Below are 18,377 nucleotides of genomic sequence, written 5' to 3'. Positions count from 1 at the left end.
TTAAATAAAATAAAATAAAGACAAGCTGTCCCTCTACAACTACAAAAAAGATTGAAGTTATTATAAAATAGATGACTGCAAACTAGTAAAATAAAAAAATAGAAAAGATGGCGGTGAGGGGGAGGAAGCTCTGCTACATTTGAAGAGACTTAAAAGGTACAAATGACCAAATACAACCCATATCCTGGGTTGTATCCTATAAAAGAAGCAGTAAGTCAGAGAACAGTATCAGTTATGTGATTTTGTTCTGATAACTCATACATTTATATGCATGTGCATGTACACACACATATCAAATAAGACTGGAGCTAGGTGCAGTGGTACATGCCTGTAATCCCAGTGGCTCAGGAGCCTGAGGCAGGAGAATTGCCAGTTCAAAGTCAAGGTCCTAAGCTATTTAGCAAGACCCTGTCTCAAAATAAAAAATTTTTAAAAGGGCTGAGGATGCTGCTCAGGGGCAACATCCCCTGGCTTCAATCCGTGGTACAAAAAAAAAAAAAGAATAAGATTGGAAAGAATAGATATGCATACACACCTTGCTTAACCCCTTAATGTATCTACACTGTTGGACTATGATGTTTTATTTTATTCATTCTCTTGCTACCTGTCATTTGTTTAAACTTTATTTATGTAAATTTAATTCCTGACTATCAAAGTAATAATGCAACATTACAACTGCAAATTTATACTACTGAGAATACTGAGAGCAATAATAAACTGTCAGGAGCTTTTTAATCTAATATATATTAATCTAATATATATATATTGTTAATCTAATGTATATTAATCTAATATGTATTTATATTAATCAATATATAATCATATATATATATATATATATATATATATATATATATATATATTTGGTACCCAGGGATTGAAGGCAGGGGTATTTAATCCCTGGGCAACATCTCCAGCCCTTTTTTAAATTTTTATTTTGAGACAGGGTCTTGCGAAATTGCTTAGGACCTTGACTTTGAACTGGCAATCCTCCTGCCTCAGCCTCCTGAGCCACTGGGATTACAAACATGCATGCCTGGTTAATCTAATAAATTCTAAGACTTGGATTTTAAAAAAACGAAACAAAACAACATAAATTGAAGGGGATAATACAGGCTACAAAGTAAATAGGGTTGAGATAACTGGAAAGTTGAGTGAGAAAGTTACACAACGCCCTAGAATGTATGTCAATATAAACTGTTCAAGAGTTTAAAAATAAAATAAAATAAATAAAGGAAGAGTAACCACTATGCTTTCCTAAGTCTGGGGGAAAGTTCAGGTCAGGTACATTCTAAGAAATCCAATCAGGATCCAATTAAGTTTGCTAATCAAAGGTGATGTAATCAACACTGACATTTACATTTTGGGTCTAATCCAATTTGATCTCATAAAATGAAATGCAACCAACAGTGACATTTTCAGTTAAGACTCATTTTTCATTTTAATAGTCATAATAAAATGTAGTATTTCTAGGGTGTTACCTGAGAGTAGGTGCCCTCAGGACACTTGGAGTGTCTTGGGCTCTTCTAACTCAGACCCTAGTGCTAACAGTCAGGTAATTAGAGCAAAGGGCCATATCCATTCAATTTATTTGATGCTAGATGTGCTTTGGAACCAAACCAAAGGAACTACTATTACCGTACAGAGCTAAGCTTCCCAAATTTAAACACATCCTCTTTCTCTGTAGGCCTCAATTCCTGCGCTCACACTCCACCTAGACTATTCATGTTCAGTTCTGGTTTCCGTCTCATCTTCCTGTTATGTGACTGAGTGCAATTTAATTTAATTTCCCTGAACTTCAGTTTCCTCCTCTATAAAACAGAAATAACAGAACTCACTGAGTTAGGTTGTGCTGAAACAGCCTGAGGTGGTCACCCCTAATTGAAGCAGTCCTGCTGATCTAATCAATAGGTGTGGGCAGGGCTGGGGTTGTGGCTCAGTGGTAGAGCGCTTGCCTAGCATGTGTGAGGCACTGGGTTCGATTCTAAGCACCACATATAAATAAGTAAATAAAATAAATGTCCATCAATAACTAATAAAAATATTAAAAAAAAAAAAAATAGGTCCAGGCAGAGTCCGGCATCTGGGTAGCGGTCCAGGAACCAAAGGAGTCCATTAGGGCGTGGCTCAGTCTCCGCAGGGGGTGGAGCAGGGGGCTATATAAGGCCAGGTCTGGTCTGCGGCTTCCTTCGGTCCTGGACCGCACACTGCAGAGGTGGTTCCAGCTGAGGTCCTACACCCTGGGGACCAGAAGCAGGCCTACCCAGCAGTGGTCAGCATGGACCAGCGAACCCAGACCAGGTGGCCCGCTGTTCCTAGAGACCAGATGCTGCCTGTGGAGCGACACCGAACCATGTCCAGGGAGGAAGCCGAGCCGGGGTCAGTGATGGCGGCCGAGTGGGTGCTGCAAGCGGTGCAGAAACTGCAGGCGCGCCTGGCCTCCAGCACCCGCTCTAAGAAGCTGCAGAAATATCTGAAGAAACTCTCCGCCTTGCCGATCACACCAGACATCCTTGAGGAGACTGGTGTTAGGAAGACAGTGAAGAGCTTGCGAAAACAAGAGCTTGTTGGCGACTTGGCCAGGGACTTGGCGGCCCAGTGGAAGAAGTTGGCTCTTCTGGAGCGAAATCCAGGGCCTGGTCCTCAGGACTCTGAGCAGAGCCGTTCCCCAAAGCGCCCCGGGGATGCTCTTCGAAAGGAGGAAGTGGACCGGGGCTACCAAGAAAAATGGAGCGTCCCCAGGAGTCCATCGAGCAGTCCTGAGCAAGGACAGAAAGCGCAGAGAGAGCTGTGGCCACCTCAGAGATCTCGCAAGAGGTCTCACAGCCGCGAGGGGAGAGATGAGAGCAAGAAGCGCCCCAGGGTCGCAGCTTTTCCTTCAGGCTGGGGGTCTTCTGATTGCGGCCATGTTCAGACCTCCGTGGGGTCCAGCAGTGCTCGTCAGATGTCCGTGGACCACTCCAGATCCCCGGAGGACCTCGAGCCCACTGCTCGGGGCCACATGCCTGGACAAGGCCAAGCTATTGCCTTTCAGAAGTGGACAGGACTCCGTCAAGAAGGTCCCCTGGATCTACCCCAGGAGAAAGAGGACCTGTTGCCCAAAGCGAAGGAGATTTCCGACAACGTGATGAATCAGAAAGGTAAGCTAGAAACTTCTCATTTAGGTAGTGAAGGATATGGAATTGATAAACCCCCCCAAGACAGTGTGTGGCCTGGGGGGAGGGAGGGAGGGAGCGAGATGCCCACACTTTGATCCTTCCAATCAATTTTCTCCCAGGGACAGAGTAAGCCCTGGAAGGGAGATAACCACCAATTCAAGGTAGCAGTCCCTGGGAGAAGGGGATCCTTTCCCAAATAAATTCAGTGCCATTTTCTACCCAGAAAGTTAGTCTCTGATGCCTGACTCCCCTGAGGAATAAAAGGCATCTCTGATCCATGAAGTCTGCTCCCATCCCGGTTATTTGTACTTTCATTTTGTTGCTGAAACTCTTTTGGTTATTTTTGCTTACAGATAGAAAGTCATTTGATGAAGAATTCGAGGAGCCCACTATGCATTTTGAGACATACCTCACGTATGACCAGCCTCAGAAGAAAAAGAAAACAACGAAGACTTCAGTCACTGCAGGGAAAGAAAAGGAAATGAAAGAAAATGATTCTAAAAGGTCTAGAAAACACTTTGACTTTGTTCAGAACTTTCCTCTGATGAATGGAAACCAGTCAGAGAAGTGGCAGCCTGCTGACGTGTACTCGGCCGAGATGGAAGAGTTCTCCACAGAAGCACCTCCAGGACTGCCAGACCTGTCATTACCCCATGAGGAGGCAACCCACAGTCCACCTCCTACCTACGACCTGATGTACTTCTTCCAACCAGATGGAACAACACTCTCTTCACCAGAGAAAGAGGAAGAAGCTGGATTTACTGGATGCAGAAAATATTCTAAGATGAAAGTATATTCTGGTTCCAAATGCGGCCACCTTGCCCAAATGACCTCGCACCAGCAGTGCAGCCAGGAACTTATGCACAACGGTTCCATCTTGGAAGAAAGTGGACTCCCGCATTCTGTTTTGAAGAAATGTGCACCTGATCAGCTGTACTGCATGGAGAAATACAATCAAGTTTCAGTTGAAGAAGCAGATCAGTTATGGAGGATTCACTGTCACAAAGAATTTAAGAAAGAAATGCCAAAGGAGAATGAGTCCTGGCGGGAGATGTATCTGCGGCTTCAGGATGCCCAAGAGCAGCGACTACAAGCCCTGACGAGGAGAATTCAGTCTGCTCGTACTAACAAGCCCCAAGGCCGAAAAACAAAGATGATCTTTTTTAAGTCGCCTGGTGATGTTCCAAGGAGGCAGGAGAAGTTTGGGACAGTAGCAGCAGCTGCCTCCGAAAAAGCCAAGTTCGAACCAGCCCAGTACCCTACAGGAAGCAGTGACACCCCCTCCAGAAGCAGCAGCAGCAGCAGCAGCTTTAACCCTGTAGCTAAGAGACCAACAGGTGCCTCTCTGAACACTGGAAGGGCTTACTTGGCACCAGTGGTCAACATCAGGAAATCCACTGGTAAGAAAGCTGCCCCACTGATGGCGAAGGCGATCAAAGATTACAACAGGCGAATCTCCCGAAGATGAACTGAGGACTTGTCTTGGAGATGGGATTTCCAGAGGAGGCGTTCCGGTTTTGAAAACTTGGACTCTTAACCCTGGACTTTAATGATGGGTTGACCTATTTGACCTCATGGAATGTCATGGACCAGACTCTATGGGCAATGAATAAACAGACCCCATTTTACCTTAAGACTCCAGGTTATGCAGGACATGCTTCTCCCGTGGGAATGCCCCGCCTCGGTACCTGTCAACAGTTCTTAGCACGACTTGTGTGTCAACACAAAATGGTGAAATGGCAATTCTTGTATAATGAAAAATAGTTCTCTTTATGATTCCTAGTTTCCTAAATAAATTACCATGTTAATGATAATGTCAACAGTGATTGTTTAGGTCATTTTGACCCACTTCCCCCTCTGCTAATGATTTCAGATCCTGTGATGTTAGTTTGTAATTTTTATTTACAGTAACTGACAATTTTGATTGATGTACTAATTTATGGTATAAAAACTCCTGCAACCCTATAGTCGGGGCTGTTCTCCCAATAGCCATTTTTAGGGCATTGTGTGAGATAGTCAACCAGCCGGCTTAATAAAGACTCAAATTTGGACTTCTCAGTGGTGATGGGTGTGTTCTTAAATTGTGCCCCATAACACTTTTTGGGTGTTGCGCTTGTGAGTGCACCATGCACGGTTATTGCCTTTTTATGCTTTTGTTGTTAACTAAGCTCTTTGTATGCAATGATAATTTTTTAATTAATAAATGTCCCTAAATTGTATATATTAATAAAGACTGTACATAGTATTTTTTTTTTAAATCTGGGAGTAGATGAGGGCTTCTTAGATATAGCCCCAGAAGTTGATAGTTGGAAAGACTGATTAATTTGACTGTAAAAATAAAAAATAAAAAGGGCTGGGATAAGTCCAGTGGTAAAGCACCCCTGTGTTCTATCCCCAGCACGAAAAACAAAAAGGCGAAAAACAAAACAAACTCCAACAACAACAAAAAAGAACAAGCCAGGAGGGATGGTGCACGCCTGTAATTCCAGCTACTCAGGAAGCTGAGGCAGGAGGATTGAGAGTTCAAAGCCAGCCTCAGCAACTTAGCAAGGCCCTAAGTCACTCAGTGAGAACTGTCTCTAAATAAAGTACAAAAAAGGGCTGGGAAACTTGGAATGGATCCACCATTTGACCCGGCCATCCCACTCCTCCGTTTATACCCAAAGGACTTAAAATCAGCTTACTACAGTGATGCAGCCACATCGATGTTCATAGCAGCTCAATTCACAATAGCTACATTGTGGAACCAACCTAGATGCCCTTTGATTGAAGAATGGATAAAGAAACTGTGGCATATAGATACAATGGAATATTACTCAGCCATAAAGAACAATAAAATTATGGCATTTGCTGGTAAATGAATAAAGTTGGAAAATAGCCTGCTAAGTGAAATAGGCCAAGCCCAAAAAAACCAAAGGCCGAATGTTTTCTCTGATGAGTGGGTGACAATATATAACGAGGGGGGATGGTGGAGGGGGAAGAGAAGAATGAAGGAACTCTGGATGGTGTAGAGGAAAATGGGGTGGGAGGGGGTGGGGGAACGGAAAGATAGTAGAATGAAACAGTATTACCCTATGTATATGTACGATTATATGAATGATGTCAATCCACATTGTGTACAACCACAGAAATGAAAAGTTGTACCTCATTTGTGTACAATGAATCAAAATGCAGTCTGTAAAAATAAAAAAATTTAATAAAAAAATAAAATAAAATCTTCCTTTCTTATACCATCCCCCCCCCCAAAAAAATCTCTGCCCTCCCCCCCAAACAAAAACACTGGTACTAGGATAAGAAACAAATAGACATGGGGATGGGGATGGGGTTGTGGCTTAGTGGTAAGAGCACTTGCCTGGCATGTGTGAGGCACTGGGTTCAATTCTCAGCACCGCATATAAATAAATAAAATAAAGGTCCATTGACAATTAAAAAATATTAAAAAAAAAAAATAGACCAATAGCACAGTTCCCAAGGACCCAGAAACAGTTCCACAGGCACATGGACAAACAACAGTGTGAACATCTTTCTAATAAGTGTTTTTGAAAAAACTGTTCCTAACAAATACTTCATTCCTTTCATGTGCACCCAGGGTATACACACACACACACACACACACACACACACACATACACACTGCAATCAGTTTCACATGGTTTGCAAAAAATAAGATTTTTAGAAGATTCTGTGAAAGACTGTCTTCATGAATCTGAAAAAGAGAAAGATTGAGGGTATAAAAATTACTGATTGTAGAGGAAAAGGTTGATGGAGTGACCTTTATTAAAATTATAAATTTTGAGACAGGTAGAGCGTACACACCTATAGTTCCAACTTCCGGAGAGACTGAGGAGGGAGGACCATCAAACCCATGAGCTCAAGATAAGCCTGGGAAATACAGCAAGACCCCATCTCAAAACACAAGAACAGCAGAATAAAATTAAGAAATTTGTGTTTATAAAGGATGCCACAGCTGGGCGCTGTGGTGCACGCCTGAAATCCAGTGGCTCAGGAGGCCGAGACATGAGAATCAGGAGTTCAAAGCCAGCCTCAGCAAATTTAGTGAGGCCCTATGCCACTTAGCAATATCCTGTCTCTAAATAACATATTTAAAAGGGCTAGAAATACCGCTCAATGGTTAAGTACACTTGGGTTCAATTTCCCTTAATCCCCACCCCACCCCCACATCAAACAAATGCCCATATAGAAGGACCACAAGTTTTCAGCCAGCCTTGGCAATTTAGCAAGACCCTGTTTAAAAAAAAAAACAAAACAAAAACAAAAAACGGATCTAGAGATGTATCTCAGTGGTAGAGAGCACGTGCCTAACGTGTGCAAGAGGCTCTGGGTTTGATCTTTAATACCGTAAAAAAAAAGGAAAGGAAAAAATGCAAAAACACCTATAAGCCAGGCACAGTGATTACACACCTATAATTCCAGCGACTCAGGAAGCTTCTCGAGTCACTGGGATTACAGAGCTGCACCCCCCGACACACACAGCATCTGAAAATATTGCTTCTGCCTTGCTGGTTGGCCACAGAATACTGTTGTTTATGATTTCAGGACTGAGGGCCTCCGCTTCTGACTGGTTGCTGGATGGAAGCTCCCCCTGGGGATTGGGGGTCCTCTCCCTGGGGCAGCTCTCGGCACAGCAGCAACTTGCTTTCTCAAAGTCACAGTGTATATCCTGCCTGAAAGGTTTTTGTAACTTCTGGGATGGGGGCGTGGTTTGGGCCACCATTATTCTGCGTTTTCTTCTCCTTCCCGTCTCCACTCTGGGATGGGAACTGCGTGTGTTAGACCACTTCATATTGTGCTTGGGACATGGAGGCTTATTCGTTTGCTTCTTGTCTTCTCTCTGTGTGCTTCAGGTGCAGTAGTTTCTAGTGTGGTTTCTTCAACCTACTCATCTCCTTATGCCCATCCGGTGAATGTTTCCATGAAGGTACTGTCATTATCAACTCTAGAAGTTCTCTTTGTGCTTATATCTTTGTGTTTCTCTCCTTTCCATAACTATGTTTTTAAAAAATCTTTAAACATATTTAGACTATTTTTAAAGCCCTCAACTGCCAATTTCACCTTCTCTGACACTTATAGAGCTCCTTTTATTTTCTGCTTTTTGTTCTGATTTTATCTTATTTTCCTGTTTCCTATGACCTTCAGTAAGTTTGACGGGATGCCAGCTATTGAGAATGTCTTGAAGTGTGTAGTTTTGTTTTGGCCAGTGGTTTGGTTTTTACATTCTGTCAAGGTTTGTTTTAAAGCTGTTTGGACAGGGGTGTTTGAAATAGACTTTGTTCTAGGGCTAGCTTTGCTTCCTCTTTTTTATAGCCCTTATGAGATCTCCACTCAAGTCCTTCTGCTCTCTAAGATTTCTCTACTTGGTTGGTCAGAGCTCCAATGTCTCCCAATGCTAAGTCCTGGGAGGTGCTCGGCTTATGGTTCCCTGGTAACTGATCTTCCCCCTACTTCCTACCTACATAGTCTGTGTATGTGCCCCAAATTAGCATTCAGGCAAAACCAAATTATTATGGAACGTTTCTCTGCATAGCTCTCTCCTCCCTGAGACTCTTCCTTCTCGTTTCTAACCAACCAAATCTTGCCAAATTCCCATCTCTGTCTCGGCAAAACTCTTGTGCTCTTCTTAGGCTTTTTTCTGTGCCAGGATCCAGTGACTTCTTCCAAGGCCTTCTTTCGTGGTCACATTTTCCAAAATCTATAGTCCAGTTTTCTATGTTTTTTGGGTTTTTTTGTTTGTTTGTTTTTTGTTTTTTTAAATATAGCAAGATAGCTATTTTGGTACTAGCAATTCAGTTTGAAAGCATAAGGCTATATCAATTTTTTAAAAGATTTACAAGATTTTTCTGGGTGATGAGATTTATAGTTTGATATTTGAAAGTAAAATCTGGGCAGGGGTTGGTGGCTCAGTGGTAGAGCACTTGCCTAGCGCATGTGAGGCCCTGGATTCAATCCTCAGCAAGAAAGAAAAGAAAGGAAAAGGAAGGAAGGAAGGAAGGAAGGAAGGAAGGAAGGAAGGAAGGAAGGAAGGAAGGAAGGAAGGAGGGAGGGAGGGAGGGAGGGAGGGAGGGAGGGAGGGAGGGAAGGAAGGAAGGAAGGAAGGAAGGAAGGAAGGAAGGAAGGAAGGAAGGAAGGAAGGAAGGAATTGTGTCCATCTGCAACAACAACAAAAAAATATTTAAAAGTAAAACCCAATAAATGTTATTGTTACAAAAGAAAGACAGTAACTTTGTTTTGGCATCAAACGTGAATATACAAATTCACATGTGTTTATTCTCAGTAGTAAAGAAAGAAAGAGAAGAAGGAAAAAAGGAAGGAAGGAAGTAGTCTCATGAGGAAAGTGTTCGCAGTTGTCTAAACAGTTTCCCTTTCTTGGTTCAGGAACAGGACGAATGTGGCTCAAGAGCAGTCACAGAATTTTAAAAGCCCAAGAGCCCAGCACAGTGGTGCACACCTGTCAACCCAGTGGCTCAGGAAGCTGAGACAGGAGGATTACCAGGTTCAAACCAGCCTCACTAACTTAGCAAGGCCCTAAGCAACTCAGTGAGACCCTGTGTCTAAATAAAATATAAAAAAGGGCTGGGGATGTGGCTCGGTGGTCAAGTGCCCCAGAGTGTAACGTTCAATACTAAAATAAAGAGCCCACAGGGTTGCAGCAGTGGTCAGAAGTGAAGTTAATCTTCAGAAGTGAGCACTTAAAACATGAGTTACTTAAAATTCAGCTTAGCTTTACAGTGATTTAGAGTTTGTTTAATTAGTATTTAGAACTCCACATTGTTTATAGCTATTGGTATTTCAATAGTTGCTTAAATGTTTGAACATTTAAAGTTTAATAAGCCTCAGTTCTTTGAAGAAAATCACTGATGTAATTAAATTTTCAATTACTCTGCTTTTTTTTTAGGGGCCCATGCAATTAATAAAAGCTCAGGCATTTAACAACACTCATTTCAAAACAAGTCAGCCACTTCATTAATTACCAAATACTTATAGTAAATATTTTTTTTAATATAAAAGGCTTAACCTAGGCCAAGTTGCAACTTTTGAAGAGCATTTACAATAACACATAAGAATATATAAAAGTGACTTTGTTTCAAGATTATTTGTGTGTACATGAGTGTATACATCAATCTCAGCTTTCCAAAAACCACTCCTGTGCATTGATGCCAATTACTGTTTGTTTATTTTTAATTGTGTGGTCAAATTAAAAACACTGTGAAGCAATGCTCCTCACAGCTTGCTTGGACCTAGAGCGGCATTGAGAAGCTTCTTGCATTCAGGCTGAAAAAAAGAAAGTGGTAGAGATATGCAGATCGGATATAGTCTCTTCTTAATTAAACACTAAATTTTATTTGTTTTTGATGATGTACATCTTTTATTTGCAAGATAATTTATGAACTAAAAAGCTAGTAGCAAAATTTATATAACTATTTACAGTTAATACAATGATAACTGAAATTTTAACCACATACTATGGTAACTAATACTTGTGCATACTGAGAATACTTATACCTAAAAAGAAAAAAAAAATCAATATTTCACAAAAGTCAACTTTTAATCCTTTATAGTGAACTATTAACCAAGTTTTGTCCTGAATCAAATAAAAACAAAGCTTCTCTCAAAGAGTGCTAGTTTCAAGACTGAATTACTCAATATAGAACAATGTTTGGAAATAATTTAAAGAACAACACTTCATATTAGGACTTATAGATGGCCCATAAATATTCATTTGAGAATTGTGACTCCCCCTTTCATATTCAGTAATGGTGAAGTCTTCAAATAGTGAAGTTCTTATCACATATAAATCTTCAAATTCTTGATCAAATGAATATGACAAATGATGTTCTAAGAAAAATCTTCAATTTTAGTCCTTGGGAAACTGAAGCAGGAGGATTCCAGGTTTAGAGCCAGTCTCAGCAACTTTGCAAAGACCCTGTCCTTCCCTGCATATTCAGAATTATCTTCCAAGATCCACATGTCTTTTCCATTTCTCTCCAAGAGTTAATTCTTTTGCCCAGATTTTGTCTTGGACACTTGTAAGACACTGCGTTTTATTTGTCCCCTTTACATCCCTTCTCCCCATATCCTCCACTCAGTTTCAGGGATCGCACCCTAAGTCCCATCAGCATGCCTCAACTTTGGCCCTTCCCCTCTGCTTCCCATTCTCAGAATTGGTCTCACAAAACACACGATGGTGCCAGATTGATTCCAAGTAAGAAAACCTGGAGGAAAACAATCCAGTCACAGCTAAACCCACTGTGCACCCAACAGCCAAGAAGGAGCAGTCCAAACACTAAATTTTAAATGTTGGAAGAGAAAGTCCTTCTTCCCAGATCTTTGCTACCCAAAGACACCGACGACATCAGTATTACGCGGTGTTTGTGATACAAACCTATGTTAGTAAGAGTTCTGAGAGAGACCGGAACCAGGAAGATATATTTGTTTATATACATACACAGTCATCCCTTAATATCCAAGGGGATTGGTTCCAGAGTCCCCCAAGATATCAACATCTGTGGATTTCAAATTTCTGACATAAAACGACATAGTATTTACATGTAACTGCATATCATGTATACTTAAAGTCATGTCTAGATTATTTATACCTAATGTAATATAGATGCTATGTATACTATTGATACTTATTGTTTGATGAATAAAGGAAAAAAGTCTGTACATATTCAGTACAGACACGATTTCTTTTTTCACATATTTTCAATCCATGGTTGGTTGAATTCATGGATATGGATTCTGGAGATCTGGAATCAAGTTGACACCTGAAATTAATTATCACAACCCCCACCTCAAAACTATTAAATCAGAATCTGAATTTTCAAAACATCTCAGGTTTTAAATACATATTAAAAACTGGGAGGTCCTGCAAAAACAAGATCAATGCACTTGCAGAAAAGAAAACTTGCCAGAGAACTTGCCCTTAAGGAACTTATAGTCCACTGAGGAAAGAACCTACAGGTAAATAAATATCCAATTATAGTTTCCTAGAGTAGGATGATGGGATGACATCTACTCGCTACATCAAGGAGGGGTGCTTTATCAAACTAGTGAAGGGGCTGGCCAAAAAAAAACAAACTCAGAGCCTAAAGAACAAGAATTAAAGGGTCAGAGAAAGAGAGAAGTTCATCAGGGAGACCAGGAAGAAAAGGGGGAAACTAGGAGACAAGAACCATGAACGCCAAGGGAAGAGGGATTTCCTAACACCAGTCACAGCGTCTGCTTCCATAGGTGGGTCGCTCCAACACCAGCGCCATGTTTTAGAGAAAGGGCACAAATAATGGCTTTTATATGAAGTAATGAATTAATGTATATCGACCTAATGTTAAGTGAAAACCGGAATGTGAATTCAAAAGTATCTAACCACCATTCCTTCCCAGGTTCAGCTGACCAGCCCCTCCCAAATTCAAACAAATAACCACTTTAAAATGAAATTTGAATATATAAACACATAACTGACAAACACCTAACTTGAAACCAACCAAAAAAACAATAAAGTTATCTTTTAGGGCTGGGGACATAGCTCAGTTGGTAGAGTGCCTGCCTCGCAAGCACAAGGCCCTGGGTTCAATCCCCAGCACCACTCACACTCACACACACACACACACACACACACACAGAGTCATCTTTTAGATGTGAATCGTACATCAGTCAATTTTTAAAATATTCACTTTTCTGGAACCATCCCATAAAAGAGCACCTAGTATGATTCTTTGTACTCAGTAGACAATAAATATCTAAATAAAATGAGATAGGTGAAACCACAGCATCTTGCAGGAACAAGATACAATGAAAAAGAAACATTCAGTCAATTAATTTAAAAAGTCTGGAAAAAATATCACATATCATAGCTGATTTGTGAGTGTGTGGGTACTGGGGGTTGAACCCAGGAGCACTGTGCCACTGAGCCATATTTCCAGCTCTTCTTCTTCTTCTTTTTTTTTTTTTTTTTTTTTGGTTGTAGATGGACACAATACCTTTTTTTAAAAATTTATTTATTTTTATGTGGTGCTGAGGATCAAACCCAGTGCCTCACACATGCTAGGAAAGGGCTCTGCCCCTGAGCCACAACCACAGCCACAGCCCCCAGCCCCCTTCCCAGTTCTTATTTCTTACTTTGAGACAGGGTCTCACTAAGTTGCCCAATTTGGCCTCAAATTTGAGATCCTCCTACCCCAGCCTCCTGAGTTGCTGGAATTATAGGCATGCACCACATGGTCTGGCTCATAGCAGAAATTTTAAATTTAAAAATAAAATGAAATAAAAAGTTGAGAAAATACCTTGACAAGCAAACCAAAAAGGCTAAGAGGGGCAAAATAAAAAACAACATTATTGAAGCCCAATTTAAAAGTTAAACATTAAGTGAATAGGACTTCCAGAAAGGAAAAAAAATGGGTTTGAAAAAAGGAAGAAAATTATCTAAAGGTATAATACAAGAATTTTTTTCCACAACTGAAGGCATAAATGCCCTTGATTTAAATGACATTTAACTTCACACCAGCACTGTGAATGAAAAAAAGAACCTCAATAAGCCATGTCTTTATAAAAATTTAGAACTCAAGGATGTTAAGGAAAAGATTCTAAAAGTTTTTACAGAAAAAGAGAAAGAATAACAACAGACTTCTCACAATCATACTGGAAGTTAAAAAATAATGCAGCAGGCTGGGGATGTAGCTTAGTTGGTAAAGTGCTTGCCTCCAATGCAGAAAGCTCTAGGTTCAATCCCCAGCAAAAGTAATGCAGCAAGTTCTTCCCAGCTGAGACGAAATTAATTCAACCCAGAATATTATTCTCAGCCAAACCATGAGTCAAGATGAGAGGAGCTGGGCGCAGTGACCCACACCTGTAATCACCCAGCAATTTGGGGAGCCTGAGGCAGGAGGATTGCAAGTTCAAAGCCAGCCTTGACAATTTAGTAAGGCACTAAGCAACTTGGCAAGGCCCTATCTCAAAATAAAAACCATAAAATGTCTGGGGATGTGGCTCAGTGGTTAAGTACCCCTGGGTTCATTCCCTGGTTTAAAAAAAAAAATGTAAGAGGAAACTAGAGTTTTGTATATGTACTTTACTTCCCAGGTATCTTTTCTCAGGCAGTTATTGATTGATCACTAAAAGAGGGTTATAGGAAAAGGAGGAAGATGGAACTAAGGAAATGAAATTTCTAACACAGGAAAGAGGAAAGAAACTTTCAGGAAGAAAATTGTAGAGCTAGTTCATGGAGCAACCACTCTGCACAGCAGAGGGTGTGGGAGATCCAGACAGGATGTTATCAAGGGGGAAAACAATGGAACTTGGAAATCATCTGATGAGCTTCGCCATCTTGAAAGGAGTTTTATAGTTCTGTCAGAAAGTTTGGGAATGAAGTGGTATTAAATATATAGGAAACTAAGCTAAAAAAATAAGGCATTTGTTAAGATATGATTGAGTCTTGTCCTGAGTTCAATAAAAAATAAAATAAACCACAGTGTCTATACAGCTCAGCTGTAAATTATATTTACACGGTCAGGTTAATATAAGTAATGAAAACTGATTTAAGAAAAATTGTGATAGAATTTCTTTCTTGGGAGAATGTGGGAAGGGAAGTATGTGTTCACGGTGGGAGGAGGGAGAGGGTGGGGGAGGTCAAAGACAGCTAAGTGCTCATCCTTCATACAAGTGGGGAGACTAACAGAATGAGAAAGCAAATTTTAGGAGTATAAGCGTGTTTCTTAAAAGCAGCTGCTGGAAGAGGTGAATTGGTTGCTTCTGGGGAACAGCAATTGAGGGCAGGGTGAGGGAAGCAGGAGAGTCATTTCTTAAAACAGTTTTGTTGAACTATTAAAATTTTAAACAATATGCTGACATTACTTTGTTAAAAATAAAAATAAAATTGACAATAAAGGAATAAATAAATCATTTGAAACAATAAAAATTAATCAAATAAAAAGGAAATATTCCAGAAATTCTACTACAAGAACTGATATAGCTTCTCTATAAATCCAGTTCACAGGCTCACCTTCTCCACCTCCGTCTTCTTCCCTTCTCCAGATCCCTAATCAGCACACTTCCTTTCACTTGACCCCAAGAGACTCTGCCATCAGTGAGCATACCTAAACTGCTCTCAGCACCTCTAGGGACTACAACAAAAAATAAGGTTTGGATCTCTGCCTTCAAGTTTTCAGAAATCTGTTTGAGAGTCTGTTAGATACAAGCAACACAATTAAATACTCAATTGTGGGGTGCAGACCACATGGAGTTCAGAGACGTGCCAGAGATGTGACTGGAGCTGGGAAGCAAAATGGAAAGTGGTGAGGGGACAGCCTGGAGGCACATGGTGGGACATCATTGCAGAACTTTGTAGGGCCTGTCAGGGTTTGTGGTTCATCCCAAGCATAATGGAAAGCCATTAAAAAGATCCTGTGTATCCACATGCCGTGGAGCACATCTGTAATCCCAGCAACCTGGGAGACTCCAGCAGGAGGATCATGACTTCAAAGCCAGCCTTAACAATTTAGCAAGACCTTAAGCAACTCAGTGAGACCCTGTCTCTAAATAAAGTACAAAAAGGGCTGGGGATGTGGCTCAGTGGTTAAGCACCCCTGGGTTCAATCGCCATACCCTCCCCCCCCCAAAAAAAAAATCCTATCTATCCAGGCATGATGGCCCACTCCTGTAATCCCAGTAACTTGAGAGGCTGAGGCAGGAGGATTATAACAAGTTCAGGGCCAGTATCAGCAACTTAGGGAGGCCCTAAAGAACTTGGTGAGATCCTGTCTCAAAACAAAACAAAAAGGGCTGGGGATATGACTCAGTGGTTAAGCACCAGTATCCCCCCACCAAAAAAAAAAAAGAAAAGAAAAGAAAAAAAAAATCCTATCTATAGAGTGACATCTTTTTAAGAAGAATACTCTGATCATTGGCTGAAGAAGAAACTGGAGAGAGGCAAAACCCAATAGAGATTCGCTAAGAAGGTATTGAAGTGGTTCACATGAGAGATTATGGCGGCTCAGATCAGGATGGCAGCTGTGGAAACATGAATTATTAAAATTACATTATAGGAGTAGAATCAATTAGGTTTGCTGATGTCTTCCTTATGTAAAAGATGGCGGGGAAGGACTAGGAGGAAAGAGCCTCAGATGACTCAGAATTCTGATTTGAGCAATTGGGTGTATCATGGATTCACATTCCCAGACCGGGGAAGACTGGAAAGAGTATAGGTTTTAGAGAAGAAGATTAAAAATTAGGTATTGAACAAGTTAGGATGCAGAGACTTGACATATTCACAGATAATAGACATATATGTCAAGTATCAGGTGATTCATTGTCCTTTCCATCTTCCATCTTCCAGGACATGCTCCTGGGACCCAGCAAAGAAGTCCAGTCTAGAGTTAGCTTGGAGGAGTTTTTGGTATATGAATAGTACCGAAGTCATGAAAAGTAGGAGACCATTTAAAACTGGGTTTTCAAACTCAGAGTGCATGTTTACAGAGTTTCTTTTTTTTCTTTTTTTTTTTTTTTTTTGGGGGGGGTGGGGGTGGGGGTAGTGGGGATAGAACCCAGGGCCTTGCCTTGCAAGCCAAGCACTCTATCAATTGAGCTATCTCCCCAGCCCTGGCAGAGTTTCTGATTCAGTAAATCTTGGTGAGGCCCAGGAATCTCTTTATTAAAAGGCAACCCAAAAAGATTCTGATGCAGGAAATTTAGGCTCAGATTGAAAAGGGCTTAAGAACAATTCATAGGTGAGAAAGTAGAAAGAGAAGCATGGCCAACTTTTTCAAGAACTTGGAGAAAACCAGAGAGAGGTTGGTAGGTAGGGGGGATGCCAAATAGAAGGGTTTTGTTTTGTTTATTTTTATCTTTTGTATTATTGGTTTTGTAAAGGTAGAAGATTCTAGAGTTCATAACTTTGGCTACGCATTACAATCACCTATTGAGTTTTTAATAAATACTGATGTACAGAGCCCATGAGTTTTTAATAAATACTGATGTACAGAGCCCATCCCAAACTAGTAAATCTGAATTTCTTTTTTAACTTTTTTTTTTTTTTTTTTTTTCAGTACTGGGGATCGAACTCAGGGCCTTGTGCTTGTGAGGCAAGCAAGCACTTTTACCAGCTGAGCTATCTCCCCAGTCCAGTATTTTAACTTCTAATTGTATTCATTGCCTCCCCCACCCCAAAAGCATTGTTTTTATCTCCCTAGTGCTGACGTATATAGCATGTTCTCAATTTATGTCATCTTTGGAAAGTTTGCTGGGTGGTAGTAGAGGATACAAACCACAGGAAGCCACAGAAGTTATTGTAAAGTTCTGTAATCTTCATATGAAAGAATTAGAGTCGAATTCCCTTGCTTTCAAATGTTGAAACGGAGGCCCCCCGAGGAAAATTAAATGCCTAAGGTCTCTAGCTGGCAGTGGGGAGGCGGGACCAGAATCCAGAATTCTAATTCCAGGTCAGTGGTTCCGGGCCTTTCGACGACTTCATTTGGACCATTCCCCAAACCCACGACGACATCCAGGCTAACAGTACCGCCCCTTCGGAACCCCGTTTAATGTCACAAGCGGAGTCTGCCATCCCTTTTGTCTCCCCTAAACCCGCCTCTGGCCCAGGTTTAGCCCTCCCCCATCACCGCCTCAAGCCCAGCCGCGGACTTTAACAGTGGGGCCTGGGGCCTCTCACTGCGCCGGCGCCACTAGCGTAGTGGACTTTGTCGCCATAGCAACCGGAGACACGCCAACCGGCTTGCGGCGACCAGGGATGAACATTTCCCGGTACAGTTTTGTTTTGTTTTGTTCCCACGTGTGCTTTCCTTACCGCTTCCCGCGCCTGGTGCGTGAATTTGAGGGTCTGGTAAGAAAGCTCCATCAGTCATATGTTAGGACCCAGAGCAGGGAGGAGAGGAGCCAGCCACTGACCAGTAAGGACATCGCAGAAATGCGGCTCGGGGAAACCTGACGCTTAACTGGCCCGCCCCTCTGGGGATTGGGTAGAGCCCAGACAGCTCAGCCTATCACTGGCCACAGACGGATTCTGTAGCGCGTCAATCAATGTCAAACCAAGTTTTTTCTAGAGCTTGTGCATGGTTCTTGCCAATCAAAAGACAGAGAGGATGATTGCTAGAGCCTGGGGCGGGGTTTGCAATTATTTTGTTTCTCTAAAATGCAAGTTACCCCAAATTTCATTCTGGTAGTTGTGCAGGCCTTTGTGACTCAATGACTAAA

The 18,377-nt window shown here is 41.4% G+C and overlaps 2 protein-coding genes across 5 annotated transcripts in view; one reads left to right on the top strand and one right to left on the bottom strand.

Moving 5' to 3' along the window:
* Positions 1–18,095, bottom strand: part of KATNAL2 (katanin catalytic subunit A1 like 2) — an 84,430-nt gene extending 66,335 nt beyond the window's left edge. For 3 of the 4 annotated variants that reach the window (XM_079108782.1, XM_079108785.1, XM_079108786.1), the window contains exon 1: positions 17,971–18,095. In XM_079108782.1, the coding sequence (XP_078964908.1) occupies positions 17,971–18,021 (51 nt within the window). In that variant the 5' untranslated portion in view covers positions 18,022–18,095. The remainder of the gene's footprint in view (positions 1–17,970) is intronic. The other variant, XM_079108788.1, reaches the window with a different exon arrangement.
* LOC306642641 (elongin-A-like) lies at positions 931–4,986 on the top strand. The gene is made up of 2 exons (XM_079108396.1): positions 931–3,247; positions 3,433–4,986. The coding sequence occupies exons 1-2, from the start codon at positions 2,279–2,281 to the stop codon at positions 4,624–4,626; spliced, it is 2,163 nt and encodes a 720-aa protein (XP_078964522.1). The 5' UTR covers positions 931–2,278; the 3' UTR covers positions 4,627–4,986.
* Positions 18,096–18,377: the final 282 nt, after the last annotated feature.

Source organism: Sciurus vulgaris, assembly GCF_902686455.1.
Source record: "Sciurus vulgaris genome assembly, chromosome: 13".
NCBI classification, from domain to species: Eukaryota; Metazoa; Chordata; class Mammalia; order Rodentia; family Sciuridae; genus Sciurus; species Sciurus vulgaris.
The sequence above is the reverse complement of the archived record's forward strand: the minus strand, read 5'-3'. Positions and strand labels throughout refer to the sequence as shown.

Bases quoted from the DNA above. Each gene is read 5' to 3' on its own strand.
- LOC306642641 (XM_079108396.1), top strand. From the start codon at position 2,279: ATGGACCAGCGAACCCAGACCAGGTGGCCCGCTGTTCCTAGAGACCAG. The intron at 3,248-3,432 runs CTTTGATCCTTC...AGGCATCTCTGA, and splicing joins GAGGGAGCGAGATGCCCACA to TCCATGAAGTCTGCTCCCAT.